We start from the raw sequence: 15,084 nt of genomic DNA, 5'->3' as shown, positions 1-15,084 counted from the left end.
AAAAACAAAAGTCTGGCCATAACTGTGTAGCTCAAGATAATTTCTAACCCCTTCCAAAATCAATTCCTACATACAAAAATTATCCATCTTTTCCATTAAAGTTCTAAGAAAGAAGCAACTGGTTCACATACCTTATTCACAAAATATTCAATGGAAAAACTAATCAAACAACTTTAATCTACTCAATAAGATATTTTTTAATATTTTTGTGGAACAAACTTAGCGAAATCGATTACTTTATATAGTTGGGCAACAAAGTTCACACCTCTACTCCAACTTAAGGTAATGACAGTGCAGTTCTATGGCTGTGGCGTATTTCTGATATGAGTAAATTATTTTCAGGTGAAGTTGTTGGGTATGAATCATATTCTGTAGCAATTTGAAACATAATAAGTTGTCTTTGTCCAGGTGGTGCTAAAGAATTAATACAAAATTTAACTTGCAACTTGGAGCATAGGTATTTTAGAAACAGTTAGAACTTTTGCCAGTCAGAATGAATCACTTGTAGAGTATTTATTTGAAAATATATCTATTACTGCCCTATTTCTTATCTTTTGGATTTTAGGTTAATTATAACTGAAAGATTTAGAACAAAGAGGGCATTCCTGGATATAAATATGAACACACGACGGTATAATATAAAGTTTTAAGAGCTTTATCAGGAATAAAGTGCTTTAGTCTATTTAGAATACCAGTCCCTGGGGAATATATGATGTTAAGTGCCCTCACATGATCTTTCTGTGTAATCATTTCATCAACAATTATTCCCAAATACTTCAAATCAGTTACCCTTTTAATCACTACATTTCCAATTGAAAGTATCTTATTTGTTTCAAAATATTGTATATTTGAAAAAACCATTTAGATTTTCTCTAGAAGACCCACATGTCCTTAGCTCTTCTCCTTTTTGTGTTAGTTTCTCCTCGTTTTGAGTTTGACTTGGTTATCCCTTGTAATTTCAGTTCTCTTTGGAATTCATTTATTTTATGTTGGTAGTTCTGGTTCTAGGCGTTTACCCCCCCCCCCGGAAAACACAACCCCCTCGCGATATTTGGAAAAAATGGAACGATGCTTACAGGTGTCTTAAATAGTACGTCGCCCCAGTTTATTTGTAGAATAGCGAGGTATCTGGAAATTTTGTTATTTAAAAAAAAAAAAAAATACCAGCATAAAGTAAATGTAATGTTGTTTTTTCCAAGTGTTAAGTGTTTTTATTTTCAATGACCGTATTTCCAAGTATTAAGTACTATTATTAGGTTAATGTAGTGTTTTATGATGATCGCTGATCAAAGTTTATGTTATTTGTGCCTTTCATTTATGTTATTTTACTGTGTTCATGGCCGTATATTTGGCTTTAAATTACACTTATCTATCAATCTATCTAATAGGCTATGCAGAATAATTGCACCTAACACATTTTGCATGCAGACCCGCTATACTTAACCCCCCCCCCCCCTAATATGTAAATCTAAAGCCCAGATTTGTTTTTAAAGTAACAAAAAATCAGTTTGTTCTTGAGTTTTATAAAGTGTAAACTTGAGTGAGGGGCCCATAATATACAAGTACCTAAATTCCTTCCCCCTATGGATATTAAAAAAACAAAACTCAAATAAAATTTTCAAATTCTAAAAGCCTTTTTATCCATGGGGGTATTTTCCGCGGGGGGGAGGGGTAAACGCCGGTCACCAGTAGTTCTATGCTTCAAAAATTATTTGACTTAGTTTTTGCTCATCTTTGGATTAATGTAGCCTTTTACTTTTCATTAAGAAAGTTTCTAAAATTAACTATGAAATGAAAAATATTTGGATTTGTTCAGAAAGCTTTGCAGTTGTGTCTTATGTCCCTTTTATTCATATTTCGTTTTAGAAGTTGAAGATGCTTTACTTAGTAAGAGTGAGGAGCTCTTTGATATTTCAAACATTTGTTTGTCTCCTAAGCTTGAAGCTGTTCCTTTGAGTACTTTTCCTAGCATTGCAGGACCATGTAAATTGGAAGCTGACACCCAGGAATTGGAACCCACCAGTTTTGACAATGAAGGTATCTTTCAAACATTTGTAGAATCATAAATATTTCATTAAAAAAACTAGGAACTAAATTTTAGTATTTTAAACTAATCTTTGTATGAAACGTTTTTCTTATCTTATTCAGGTAAGCAGGCATTTACTAAACCAGTTTTGAAGTTTAACAACAACTTTCAAAGTGTTAATTGAAAGGCGTTTCGTGAATTCCGTTTATCTGGAAGGCCAAGAATAAAGCCCTGAACTATAGTGTCCATGTTTCTTTCTGAATTAAGATATAAATCTGTTTATTATTTTCCTGATTTAGCATGACAGATTAAGCTTTTAAAACAAGCAGAATATGGACTGGTATTGTTTTGAAATGTGGATCGGAATTTTTTTTTCTTTTGAACATTAATTTATTGAAAATGCTAGATTCTGACAAAATTGGTTCGGACTAGATTCGGACAAAACAAATTTGTTATTCAATATGAAACTAGAGATGCATAACAAGTCTTATTGGGCTTTAATAATAGAGGCAAAAGTCAGTTTTTGTGTTAGATATGAAATTCTATTGAGATCCAGGGGTATAAACCCTCCTAGAATTAAAAAATAATTCTTTTGGGGTTTTGAAAACCGTATTTTTATATTACTTTTTATTGACAAAATTGAAAGAAGACAAAAACAACGAAAGAGCTGAGGCCGTTCCAGTGCGAACATAATTCTAACCAAAGTTTAAACTAAATCAATCATTTTCAAGTTATCAAGTTAATCATAGCTACTTGTCTCAAAATTATTGCTGTGGTATAAGAAATTTGATTAGAGAATGACAAGCATGAGTCAATAAATACACCAAGAAAATTGGCAACCTCCACTTGTGGGAGGATGTCGGGGGAGTACTTGAGACCAAGAGCAGGTTGGATTATGTCTTTGTTGTAGGGGGTTGTGAATAATACTACTTGACTGATTTTGCTATTAATGGTCATGTTATTCGTATGGCACCACGCCTGGACTCTGTTCAGAAGGACTTGGGCAGAGGTTATTGCCTATGGTAAATTGGTGCCAGTGATGAAGAAGTTGCTGTCATCAGCAAGTAGCACAGGATACACTGAAGGGCCCAGGTCCATAACAAGATCATTGATATACAGGAGAAATACAATCGGGCTTAGAACGGAGCCTTGCGAGACACCCCTCCGAACAGGTAAGGGCTGAGAGGGTACTCTACCTAAGCTCACACTCTGTACCCTTCCAGATAGATAAGAATCACACCGAGAGAGGGGAACACCACGAATACCGTAACTATTTAATTTACTTATTAAAATACTATGATCGACCGTGTCAAAGGCCTTAGAGAAGTACAAAAATAAGCCCAATACAGTTTTTTTAAGGTCGAGTTGTGAGTGTATGAAATTTGTGGCGTCAATTAAAGCATGTGAAGTTGAAAATTTCGGCCGAAAGCCATATTTGTGAGGAGAAATCAAGGAAACGGAGTGCTGACTGCCAAAAGAAAGGGAGACAGACGTCTGAAGATAATTCTCTCGAGCACTTTGGATATAACTGGAAGAATTGAGATTTGACGATAATTACCTATCTCAGTTGGATCACCCTTTTTAAGAACTGGAATAACAATGGCTGACTTTAGTAAATCAGGGAAAACTCCGTGGGTTAAAGATAGGTTGGCAATGCGCTCGATGGGCTCGTGAACAAAAAGAGATATGATCCTCAGGAGCTTATTACTTAATCCAAGACAGTCTGGTGTAAAATTAATAGGGAGAGAACCCATTGTTTGAAGTACCTCATTGCTATCAGTTGGGCAGTAAAACATGGATCTAGAATTGAAGCAAGGGAGTACAGCCGGCAAGGAGGAGCGGGAGTCAGTATGAGGAACAGTAGAAAAATAATTATTAGATGCGTCAGGTGCATGTAAAGGGTCAATTAATCTGCCATTTTTGTCTTTAAGGCAAATTGGTATAGACTTTGATTTTCTATTTTTTGAGAGTATATCATTAATAGTGGATCAAATCTTTTTCAGGTTTCCTTTGCAATTGAGAATTTTTGTATAATAGTAATTTTTCTTCGCTTCATGGATGAGTTTAGTGTATAAGTTTTTACTGGTCTTACAGGCTAACTTATATAATTTGTTTTTACGACATAAGGAGACAATGAGGCTATGTGACATCCAGGGGCATAAAGGGATTGTTTTCCGGTTAGGTTTACGAACAGGAAAAGTTGAATGGATAATCTCACTTGGCCTTTGTGCAAAACCATTTGTGGCAGAATTTACCTCTTGACAATTTAAAACATCGGACCAGTCAGTGGTTCTTAGGCATCCACTTCAATCGAAAAAATGGGTTATATTGGCAGAACTGTAATTTCTAGTAGGTGTTGGGATATTAATTCTAGAGCGTAGGGGTAGTGGTTGCGAAGGTAGTGACAAGTAAATAGGAAAATGGTCTGACAAACCCGAAAATATTATATTTGAGGACAGGTCATTTCCCAGGGAAGTAGATACAAAAATGTTATCAATTAATGTTGAAGTTGATCTCAAAAGATCAACTCTACTAGGGAAAAAAATTGTGGGTAGAAGACCACTCGCGGTTACTAATTCAAAAAAAGTGTCAGATTCAATATTTTTACCAACATTGAGTAGGTTACAATTAAAGTCCCCAAGAACTATTGCCTTTTTATGGGGTAGATTAATAAATTAGAGAAAACATCAAATAGATTGCAATAAATACATCTGAGATTTATTTATCTGGAGAAAATAGATTCGCACTCTGATTTCCTGGTAAAATTTACATTCGATCGGATGTAAAGTGAGATACCCCCAGAACACTTCGTCAATCTCCTGGGCATATGGATTATTTGGTAACAAGGGAGTGAAAAATCACTAGTGTCATAATTATCGGAAAGCCATGTCTCTGTTAATCCTATTACGTCAAAAGGGCAGACACCATTGAATGAAATCAAATCTTTAAACTTGAACCACTTATCCCGGATGCTTCTGATGTTGTAACAAAGAACATTAAGTGAATTATTATTGACTAGTTTTTGCTTCACATTGGTAGCAAAATCGATAATATCAAGGTATTTACAATTGGCATGAGTTAAGGTATCATCGGGCCTGCTTATAGGCTTGGGATGCTGGTTACTTTCTATATCGGAATAATTAAAAGCAATGTTATTAGAAAGGGATAAATTAGTTCAAAACGAAAAGTCACACATTAGTGAGTCGTCAGCCATTCTTGTTGGATATGTTCTCGATTGGGTTTTGCTTTGACCATCATCTTCGCCCAAAGAGACTTCGTGAGGGGTCGTCAATTTCTGTGTTACTGTCTTGGTCGGCTTTTTTTTCTTCTTTTTTTTTTATTTTGCTATGGCTTGGGGCTTCTACCATCGTTTCAGGTGCTGGTGATTCTTTCAAATTTCTGGGGGACTTGGTAACAGTTGGGATCGTAGGAAATGTTGAGTTAGAACGGTATTCTATGCCTCATTTGAAGGATAAAGTTGGACCGTAGCTTTTTGCCAGATTTCCTAGGAGCGTAGTAATGGCCTTTTTTCAAAGGATATTTTTCAGCTCAACTGGTTCATTGGCAACCTCGATAAGATTGGAAACTGCGAGGTATGTGGCTAACCTTTGCCATTCTTGATTATAATGATGAATAACTTGTGGATGCGATAAAACTGGAAGTTGGGAAGAAGAAGGCTGCGATTTGGCGTTAAGTATAGGAAATTGAGTGGAACATTTGGTAAATGAGAAGTTTTTATCTATTGGGGGTGGGACATATTTCCTCTGGTTCTTTGAAATTTCAGTTTGGGTATTTAAGGTTCGACTTTGAGTTGGTTGTCTAGGGATTTGAGCGGCTACAACGGAGTAGGGCAAGTTCAATCTCACAGAGGTTCGGAGGATCTTGGCTCTCTTGTGATAGGCCGGACAAAGTTGCTTCTCAAGTGCCGTGTGCCTCTTATAATTACAATTTTTACAGTAGGCGTCTTTCTCGGTGCAATTTTCTGTAACGTGGTTAGGTTTACCACATTTTCGACATGAATGGAGTGACAATTATTTTACTATGATCATGAGCTAGGCAAATTGTGCATTGTAGGGGGTTTGTTTTATAGTAATTATGGCGAAGGGTCATACCGTACAAAAAAACTTTTCTTCGCTATTCGTTTTTGCATACAATGACCCCTGAGTGACTGGGTATAAGATAGCCATCATTTTTCAAGCCGAGTCTTGTGGCTGTTGTTGGCTGGACCGGATGACCCGAAGAATCAATTAATTCAGCTGTAAATTCCTCTATTGGTATACAGGTGTCAACACCATAAACCACGTATTTATACGACTTTTCTACTTCTTTTGAAGTGGCAAAGATTTTGGAACCCTCAAGGATTAGTTCCTTTGACCTTGAAAGGACTGAATCCGCGGCCTTGTGAGAGGTAAAATAAAGATCTATCAGACCGTCTTTCGGGAAAACTACTTCAACAGTTGAGTTAGCTAGTAGAAATATAGGCTTTCTAATATCCATTAACCGATCTCTAGTAAAGGGTTGACCATTGGTTTTCTTGTTGGTCACAATGTAATAGTATGGTTGATCTAAAGAGCTAGGTAGAGATTCAATTGGTGGGGAATCCTCAGGGAGTAATATATTCTCAGGTTGGGGTTCTCCGGAGGGTGATCTAATTGCATCATTTTTCTTTTTTGCCAGGGGTTTCACCAGTACTTTTAGCTTGAAGGATGTTTAGGGTTTGTATCCTCTTAAGATGTGTCTTTGATTTAGACACAGGAGTTGGGGGGGGGGGTGGTTAAGTTTCTTTTTGAGGGCAGGAAAGGTGAGACATCTATGTCTTTTTTTAGGAGATTGCTTTGTGTCAGACATGAGCTATTTGGAACTAAAAATCTCACCTCTTATTTCTTTCACTGTTCAGGACTATAATATCCTATAATCCAATTAACAAGAACCAAGGTCACTAATATCACTTAGGAAAGTCCAGGGACGTGCACAGTCTGTAAATGTTCAAGACGGGGAATTTCGACTGGCAAATACCAAGAGTGAAAACACCAAATAGATGTTAACACAAAAGAAGCGAGTTCATAACTTAGTTCTATAATTTATTTTATGCATCAGTTTGCAATATTAAAAACGTAATTTTAACTTAAAGTGAAAACTTGTGACGAAAAAGTAGAATTTTGATAAGTAATACTAAATTAAAGTCACAAATATATTTATTCCGTTTTTTTTCTTTTTTAAAACTTGATTTTTATTATTTTATCTTCATAAGGCTAAAACAATTATTGTGTTTTGGGAGTTTGAGGATCTGCATCAATAAAGAAGACCACAGTTTAACAGCCAAGTTGTACTTTCAAGTTGCAGTGTAATAATAATTAGTGATATTGGTTAAATTAAGGTAGTAATAAGTATATGATCTCAGTTCATGACAGAAAATTGATTACAGAGTTTGAAAAAATTCTAAATGTTAACAGACACTAGATGGTGTTGATAGTTTTTTTTTTGTCAGCACTAGCGCCAGTTCCCACTTGTATAAGTTACCCCTGCACATAATTTACCTCCTGTTCATTTGAACTAAAGTTTGATTAATTGGAAAGTAAAATTTTCCTGTTTTCTTTTTCTTAACAGAGGAACGCTTTTTAAATTATTTCAAAGATTTGTAAAAAAAGGAAGTAATTAACAAAATATATTGAAATAATATTTAGATTATCACTCTTCAGTTTTGTTTGAGGCTTTCGATTTACCACCGTTTTAAATTTTCCTATCTGTTTTCGTTGCTTTCTTGGGTTTGGGAGCCTCAGTGTTTGGAATTATTTGTCGGGATTGTATTTTTATAGCTTTTTTTGTTTGGTATTGTAGGTGTAGAAGGTCCTTCAACAAGTGCTGCCGAAACCCTAATGGAATCTTCAAATTCTTCTCTATCACCAGAATATCAAAATTTCCATGAGTCTGTTTCACCCAGGATTTCCACGTCACTTCTAGAATTCGACTCCCTGGAAGTGGATTGTGATGACCAAGGTATAATTAACCGAATATTGTCGTTGCATCAATTTTTACTGAGAAATAAAAGAAAATTTCCGCGGAATCTTTGTTTTTGCTAAGATAAAGCAAAAAATGTTATACATAGCTTCAAATACAGTTACTGAAAGTTCTTACCTGCATTAAGAGCGTTACTACCGTTAAACACAAAATGATTATGAGATTTAATATTGTACACCCTTTTTTATGTAGGCTAAAAGTTGTACAATGTTGACAAAGTACCAATTAATTTGCCACCCGAGTCTTGAGTAAGTAGAAATCTGTTTCTATTCATAAACATTAACTACTAACTACTGGATCTAGAAATCTGTGAATAAAACTCTAAATTTATGTGGCCAGTTTCATAACAATCAAATTTATCACTCTTGAATTTATTCCAACCTCTTGTTATATCTAAATTTCCAAGTTTCTAGACTGGTATTTGTTTGCTCTGTGGGTTTTATTCTTTCTGTGTAAATTATTCAAACAATGTTATTGTAGATTGACTTTCTATCTGTTAATATCTTTTTATCACAGGAAGTAAAGACCGATGTTGACACAGTGTATTATTTATTTATTTATTATTATGAGCATTATTATTATTTGGTTTGTTTGTTTTAGACCAGGTGTTTCTTGTAGAAGAAGTTGTCTTAGAAACTTCAAAAAGGAGTCGTTCGATTGTAAATTGAAAGGGCTAGTGCCTTTTTTGACAATCGAAAGTGATTGCAACGCAACCAGCCCCCCACGTCCATAATTTCCCTAAGACATCCAATTAAAATTTTGAGATAGCCATTTTTTTTCAGCGTATTTGAAGTTCAGAAAATTTTATTTTGATGTCAACACCCTGTGAGTTGATTCTGCGTTTCAGCAGAATCAATGATTTTTTTTTCTTTCCACTGAAAGTACGGAGCTACATTAAAACTTAGAAGAACATAATTTGTTCTGTACATTAGGGGTATAACCTCTCCTTAACACCTCGCTCTTCACACCAAAATCTTTTTTTTATTTTAAAAATCTCCTTACTCTAATTAAACGACTCTTGTTTCCCAGTGTTGTTCTTAAATAATGGGGGGGGGGGAAAGTTACAAATGGTATACAAAATGAGGTATTGAAGAGAGGGGCCCACTCCTCATACACGAGACAATTTCAGGTCGTTTTAACTTTGGATTTTACTCCTTACTTCTAGTTGAAAAAAACTGTTTATTTATTTAATTGTTTTTCAAATCATGCCGGAAATACTCCCTCCGTGGAAAATGTTTCCTGGAAATTCTCTCCTCTCAATGTTTCAATGGAAAGTTTCCCCAGGTAAGATGTCCTCATAGGCCCCCCCCACGCAAAAATACCCCAGAAAATTTCAAATTCTTTGAAAATTTTCCTCGGCCTATTTCCCTTTTATATCTTCACATGTAAAATTAAATTGGCCAAAAAAAAAATACGGCAAATACAAAGAATTTAGTATAAGAATTCTGGTAAATTCCCCCGTGTATGGTTTCGCTTTGAAAGTTCATCCCGGAAACTTCCCTCCCCATGGAAAATCTTCTCTTGGAAAATCCCCACTGCAGAAAATTCACCCTCTAGAAAATTTACCCTCCCAAAATATTTCTGTTTACTTCCCAAAATCAAATACTAAATGTAGACACTACACATATTTCACAACTTACACCCTTGTCCCTGGGATTTGCAGGGCCGTGTCATCCCCAAAGGCATGATTATTTGACTTTACAACTATGCTGATCTTTATGGCTGTCTCAAAATTTTGATCGGTTGACTTTGGTGAAAAAAGGCGTGGTAGGGGGATCTAGCTGCCCCCTTATCGTTTTGGTCACAAAATGGGGAACTACAACTGTAATTTCCGTTTGAGCTAGCCCTCTCTCGATTTTATTTGGCCATTGGTTCGATACGATCACCCTGACAAAAAAAAAAAAAAAACAACAACAAAATAACCCAAATGCATGATCTTTCTTCTGGCAAAAATTACACAATTCAACATTTTTTCAGATGGAAGCTAGAAACCCCTACAGTGATATTTTCTGATATGCCCAATCTGATGGTGCCATTTTTATTAAGATTCCTTGTCTTTTTAGGGGCGTTAATAGGGGCGTCTGTCGTTTTTAGGGGCGTTTATTGCTTTTTATCAAGAGCTGTACAAATTTTCTCAGACTTCCATGACTTGTGATGGATACATGATACTAGATAAATATTATATATCTCTAGTCAGCGTAAAATCCAATTCACTCGAAGTACCTATTGTTATCTAAATTCCGTGCTTTAGAGCTTTGGTTGTTATTTGGCCGAGCTGCTCCTTACGTACACTTTTTTGCCACGAACTATACGGTCTGGCTTGGAATTCACTTTTAGAACGGACAGTGGTGGTGGACATTGAAATTAATTTTATGGCAAATTTATAGAGGTATTTCTGAGACCAATATTACAAGACTTCCTTGACTTGAGTGGATCAGTTTTTCTTGGAACTAAAGTCTCCCTACTGAGAGTCCGGAAAGCCGTGACAGATGCAACTGCTGGCTACTGGGTAATCCGACAAACTGGCTTGATTCTCTGTAGCGACTGAATTGCAGGGTTTGTCATGGCACTTGCAACACTTGATACAGATTCCAGAAAGGGCAATTCCATGTCTACGGCTATTTGACTCAACTTGGAGAAGATCGTCAGGGGTTATATATAAATTCTTGTAACGCGAATTGAATTATGTGGCAATCGTGACGAATGTCATCTAAAAAAAGGCCTATATGCCTCGAAGGTATTTTATCTACCCAAGCCTACTGGAGCATTTCAGCAGCATTTGAGTGCCCTAACTAAGTATAGTTTGTGAACCGGCTGTATGAAAGTCCTGATCTAGCTGTGTATGCTATGTATCAGAATAAACGAGTGAAGTGATTGAATACGTTATTAATTTTCTCTACCATTTGGGAAAAAATTTTCTGTGTTGGATCTTCTCATCTATGTTTACGGATATATACAAAAAAAAACAAAGAAAATTTTTTTTGATATTTGATATTTTCGTTTCAATATTCGATATTCGATATTTAGTGTCATATATCAATATAGATACTTAATATCGGTCAATACTAACTACTATCACTACTGCTATAATACTAGTTCAATTAAGGCTAAGCCTATGAAGTTGAAAATTGGACAGAATACTGAGGGGGAGTTTGAACTAAATCAAAACATACTATGTGTATGCAGATTGTGAAAAGGATGCATCTCAAGATTGGATTTTGGTATTAAGTTGGAACTTTCAGAGAACACTTAAAGGGGAAGATCAATTGACAAAAAGATGGTATAGGCATGTCACTACTTGCACTACTATCACTGCTACTATTACTAATACTACTACTGCTTCTAAACTACTCCAACCAATACTTCAATTCCAACAACTTGTAGGGCTTAGAGTATTAAGATGAAAAGGGGGTCAAAAGCGCAAATCAGCAATATTTTTGGAACGGTTTTTCGTGCCAAGGTGAAACTTCCAGGGCATTATGAAAGCGGTGTTCAACTGATCAAAAGGCAAGATGTACACGTTACTAGCATAACTAATACTGCTGCTACTACTGCTACTACTTTGCTAATGGATCATTTACACTGCAACTACTTTTCCTGCTGCTACCACAACTACTATGATACTAGTAGACTACTATCACGGATAAGCCTATGAAGGCAAAATCTAAGGAGATCTTTATCGATAATTCTAGCTTACCAAATACACTGTGTACATTTAGACTCTCGCGTATTTAAAAAATTAATTTGTGTATTAAGCTTGACCATCGGGGGTTGAAGGGGATGTTAAAAAACAAAGATGGTATATGCATACTGCCACTAATGATGCTACTGCCACTACAGCTATTGCTACTATACAAGCTAAGGGCGTTAAGGTGGAGCTATAAGGAATGTTTAGGCATATTTTGAACTAAATCAAAGCGAACTATGATCATGTAGGTTGTCAAAAGGGTGACAAAGCAATATCACAATAATGGCTTATATGATGAAGTTAGACCTTGGTTTAATCGATTGCCTTGGATCTTTCACCCATACATTCATTAAACAGAAATGTATGGCTTATTTTACTCTATTTAGTTGTTTTAGTAGAAGTTGTACATTTTTGAACTCACCATACATTTTGAACATTGCTGCATCCAGTGTATATTTTTTTTTTTCTACAGGGCAATCTGAATAAGTTGAACATAAAGGAAATAAAAACAAATCCACCGATATCCAATATTTATTTCCCAATATCCGATAAAGACACTGACCCCTATCACATAAAGAAATAAAAACGAGCAAAAATGGGGTTTTTATTGGAAAAATTACGATAATGAAAAAACAAAGCTAATATTTCTAGAGTACAAATGTCTCTCTTCTTCAGCGCAAAAGAAAACGATGTAACAATAAAAGCAAAAAATTAACAGAATTGAAAAAAACTAACCAGTACCAGTAAACGCGATTTATACTACAATATAAGCGATTTAAACTAAATCCAAAAAAACATGAACTGCCATCGACGGATACTAGAGAACACCTGACAAATGAAAGGAATCAATTCATTAACTCGAAAAAAACAAAACGAACCAGAAATTAAATACGTTTGAAAAATATGTCATTTTATTTAGGATTTTAATTAATGCATTTATTGCAGACAACCTTTTAGACCTAAGGGGTTGTTCACGTGGTTGATTATATGACTGGGAAAGTGGTTCAAGGTTTATTTAAGGAATTACTAAAGTATCGGCTTCTCTTTTGAGGAAACCGAAATATGACTCGTTTATTCTTAAATCACCGGAATCTCTGTTTAAATCATCGGAATCGGTGATTTAAGAATAAACGAGTCATATTTCGGTTTTCTCAAAAGAGAAGCCGATACGTTAGTAATCCCTGAAATAAACCTTGAACCACTTTCCCATTCATATAATAAAACACGTGAACACCCTATTAGGTCTCAACGTGGGTCTGAAATAAATGCCGTAATTAAAATCCTAAAACAAACGACATAGTTTTCCAACGTATTTAATTGCTGGTTCGGGTTGTTTTGTCGAGTGAATGAATTGATTCCTTTCATTTGGCAGCTGCTCGCTAGTATCCGTCGATGGCAGTTCAGTTTTTTTTGGATTTTGTGCAAATCGCGAATATTGGCGAATAACTCGCTTTTATGGTTGTTAGGTAGTTGGTTTTAATTCTTTTAATTTTTGGCTTTTATTGATATATCGTTTCGTTTCACGCTGAAGATGAGAGGCGTTTGTCCTCTCAAAATATTCGCTTTGTATTTTCAGTATCGTCATTTGGCCTATAAAAACCCCATTTTTGCTCGTTTTTCTTTCTTTATGTGATGTCAGGCCAATGTGGTTTAAGAAATTATCACTGACCCCTATATTGGTCAGAAAATATTGGCCGGTCCATATATCGATCGAGCCCTATTTGTTATAATGCCAATTTCTTTGGCTTTCTTATTTTATTAATTTCAGAAAAGAAATTTAATTCAATTTTTTTTTCTACAGGGATGTGTCATTCTACTATGTGCAGGTCTGATAGTGTGAGTCAGCAAATACTCTTAGGCCCAAAACCGATCGTTATGGTGAGAAAACTGACAGAGAAGTCTATTGAAGAATTGACAGTTGGAATCTGGCGTTGCGGCTCCTGTGGAAAAGCAGAGAAATCCCTTGTGGTTTTAGATCTTCACATTGACACTGGCTGTGAAAAGCTTTCACCAATAGAGTGTGATATCTGCCCTGCAGTAGTTCATAATTACAGTAATTTTGTTGTTCATTTCATGGAACACCAAATGGGAGTGAAAAGGAAATGTGTCATTTGTTTCAGAGAATCTATTGGTGATATGAGACAACATCTAGTGTTACAAGATCACTTTTTGCCAACAGTTTCTGAACTAGACCTGCAGGAAAATGAATCAGTAGTTTCACAGAATCCATCTGGAAACGGCTACTCAAATTCATTAAAATCGGAATATGATGAAAAGGGTTTAGACGATACGAAAACATACTTGCACAGTAATAAGCACAGAAAATTAGAAATACATAAAATTATACACACAGGAAAAAAATATATGAATGTAATCTATGTAACAAATGCTTTTCTAAATCGAGCCATCTGAAACAGCATCAAATTATGCATACAGGTGAGAGGCCATTTGAATGTGAGACATGTAAGAAATGCTTTTCTTTATCAAGCATTTTGAAACAGCACCAAATGATGCATACAGGTGAGAGGCCATTTAAATGTGATATTTGTAAAAAATGTTTTTCTACATCAGGCAATTTGAAAAACCATCAAATAGTGCATACAGGTGAGAGGCCATTTAAATGTGATAGTTGTAAAAAATGTTTTTCTACATCAGGCAATTTGAAAAAGCATCAAATTGTGCATACAGGTGAGAGGCCATTTGAATGTGATATATGTAAGAAATGCTTTTCTCAATCAAGCAGTTTGAAACAGCATCAAGTTGTGCATACAGGTGAGAGGCCATTCAAATGTAATTTATGCAAGAGAAAATTTTCAGGTAAGTCGGCCCTGAAATATCACCTAACAACCCATTCTAGGAAGAAGTCTGATATTTAATAGTTTACAATAAAAACCTCGGATAGAATAGTGATTTTCGTAAACAGAAGTTGAGACAGACGTCGAATAATTAAAGCTGTTCCATGCAAGCTAATTCTCTGATCTGAACTAACGCTTTGCTCTATGGAAATTTCTAGTTTTTTTTATGCTGGACTCGACATTGTCTGACATTGGACTCGACAAGTCTATGGTGTAAATCGACTACAACTGCTAGAAATAGGTCTGTTATTCTCATTGTCTTATTGTCATTGTGTTTAATGTTATTGTCTAGTGCCTGGTAAAATATCTATTTGAATGGGTAATTTCAACTGGGTATTCAAATAGAATTCTTTAGTGTTCAAAACGCATGACTATCAGGATTTTGAAGTATCCAACCATTTAACAAAAAACAAGGTTCTGTGGTTCTTACCTTAGCGCACAAAAAAAAGGAATGGAAATTATTAGTTTGTAAGTAAATTAGGTTCAAAAACGTCAAA

General features: G+C 35.4%; 1 protein-coding gene across 1 annotated transcript; it reads left to right on the top strand.

The window, feature by feature from the left end:
• Positions 1 to 1,733: 1,733 nt before the first annotated feature.
• LOC148941918 (uncharacterized) lies at positions 1,734 to 14,268 on the top strand. Its single transcript, XM_089103770.1, has 3 exons — positions 1,734 to 2,037; positions 7,865 to 8,023; positions 13,534 to 14,268. Exons 2-3 carry the CDS (start codon positions 7,903 to 7,905, stop codon positions 14,142 to 14,144), a joined length of 732 nt encoding a protein of 243 aa, XP_088959896.1. The 5' UTR covers positions 1,734 to 2,037; positions 7,865 to 7,902; the 3' UTR covers positions 14,145 to 14,268.
• Positions 14,269 to 15,084: the final 816 nt, after the last annotated feature.

The sequence above is a fragment of the Artemia sp. Qi Xiang Cuo genome, chromosome 17 (genome assembly GCF_049724085.1).
Source record: "Artemia sp. Qi Xiang Cuo chromosome 17, ASM4972408v1, whole genome shotgun sequence".
Taxonomy (NCBI): domain Eukaryota; kingdom Metazoa; phylum Arthropoda; class Branchiopoda; order Anostraca; family Artemiidae; genus Artemia; species Artemia sp. Qi Xiang Cuo.
The sequence above is the reverse complement of the archived record's forward strand: the minus strand, read 5'-3'. Positions and strand labels throughout refer to the sequence as shown.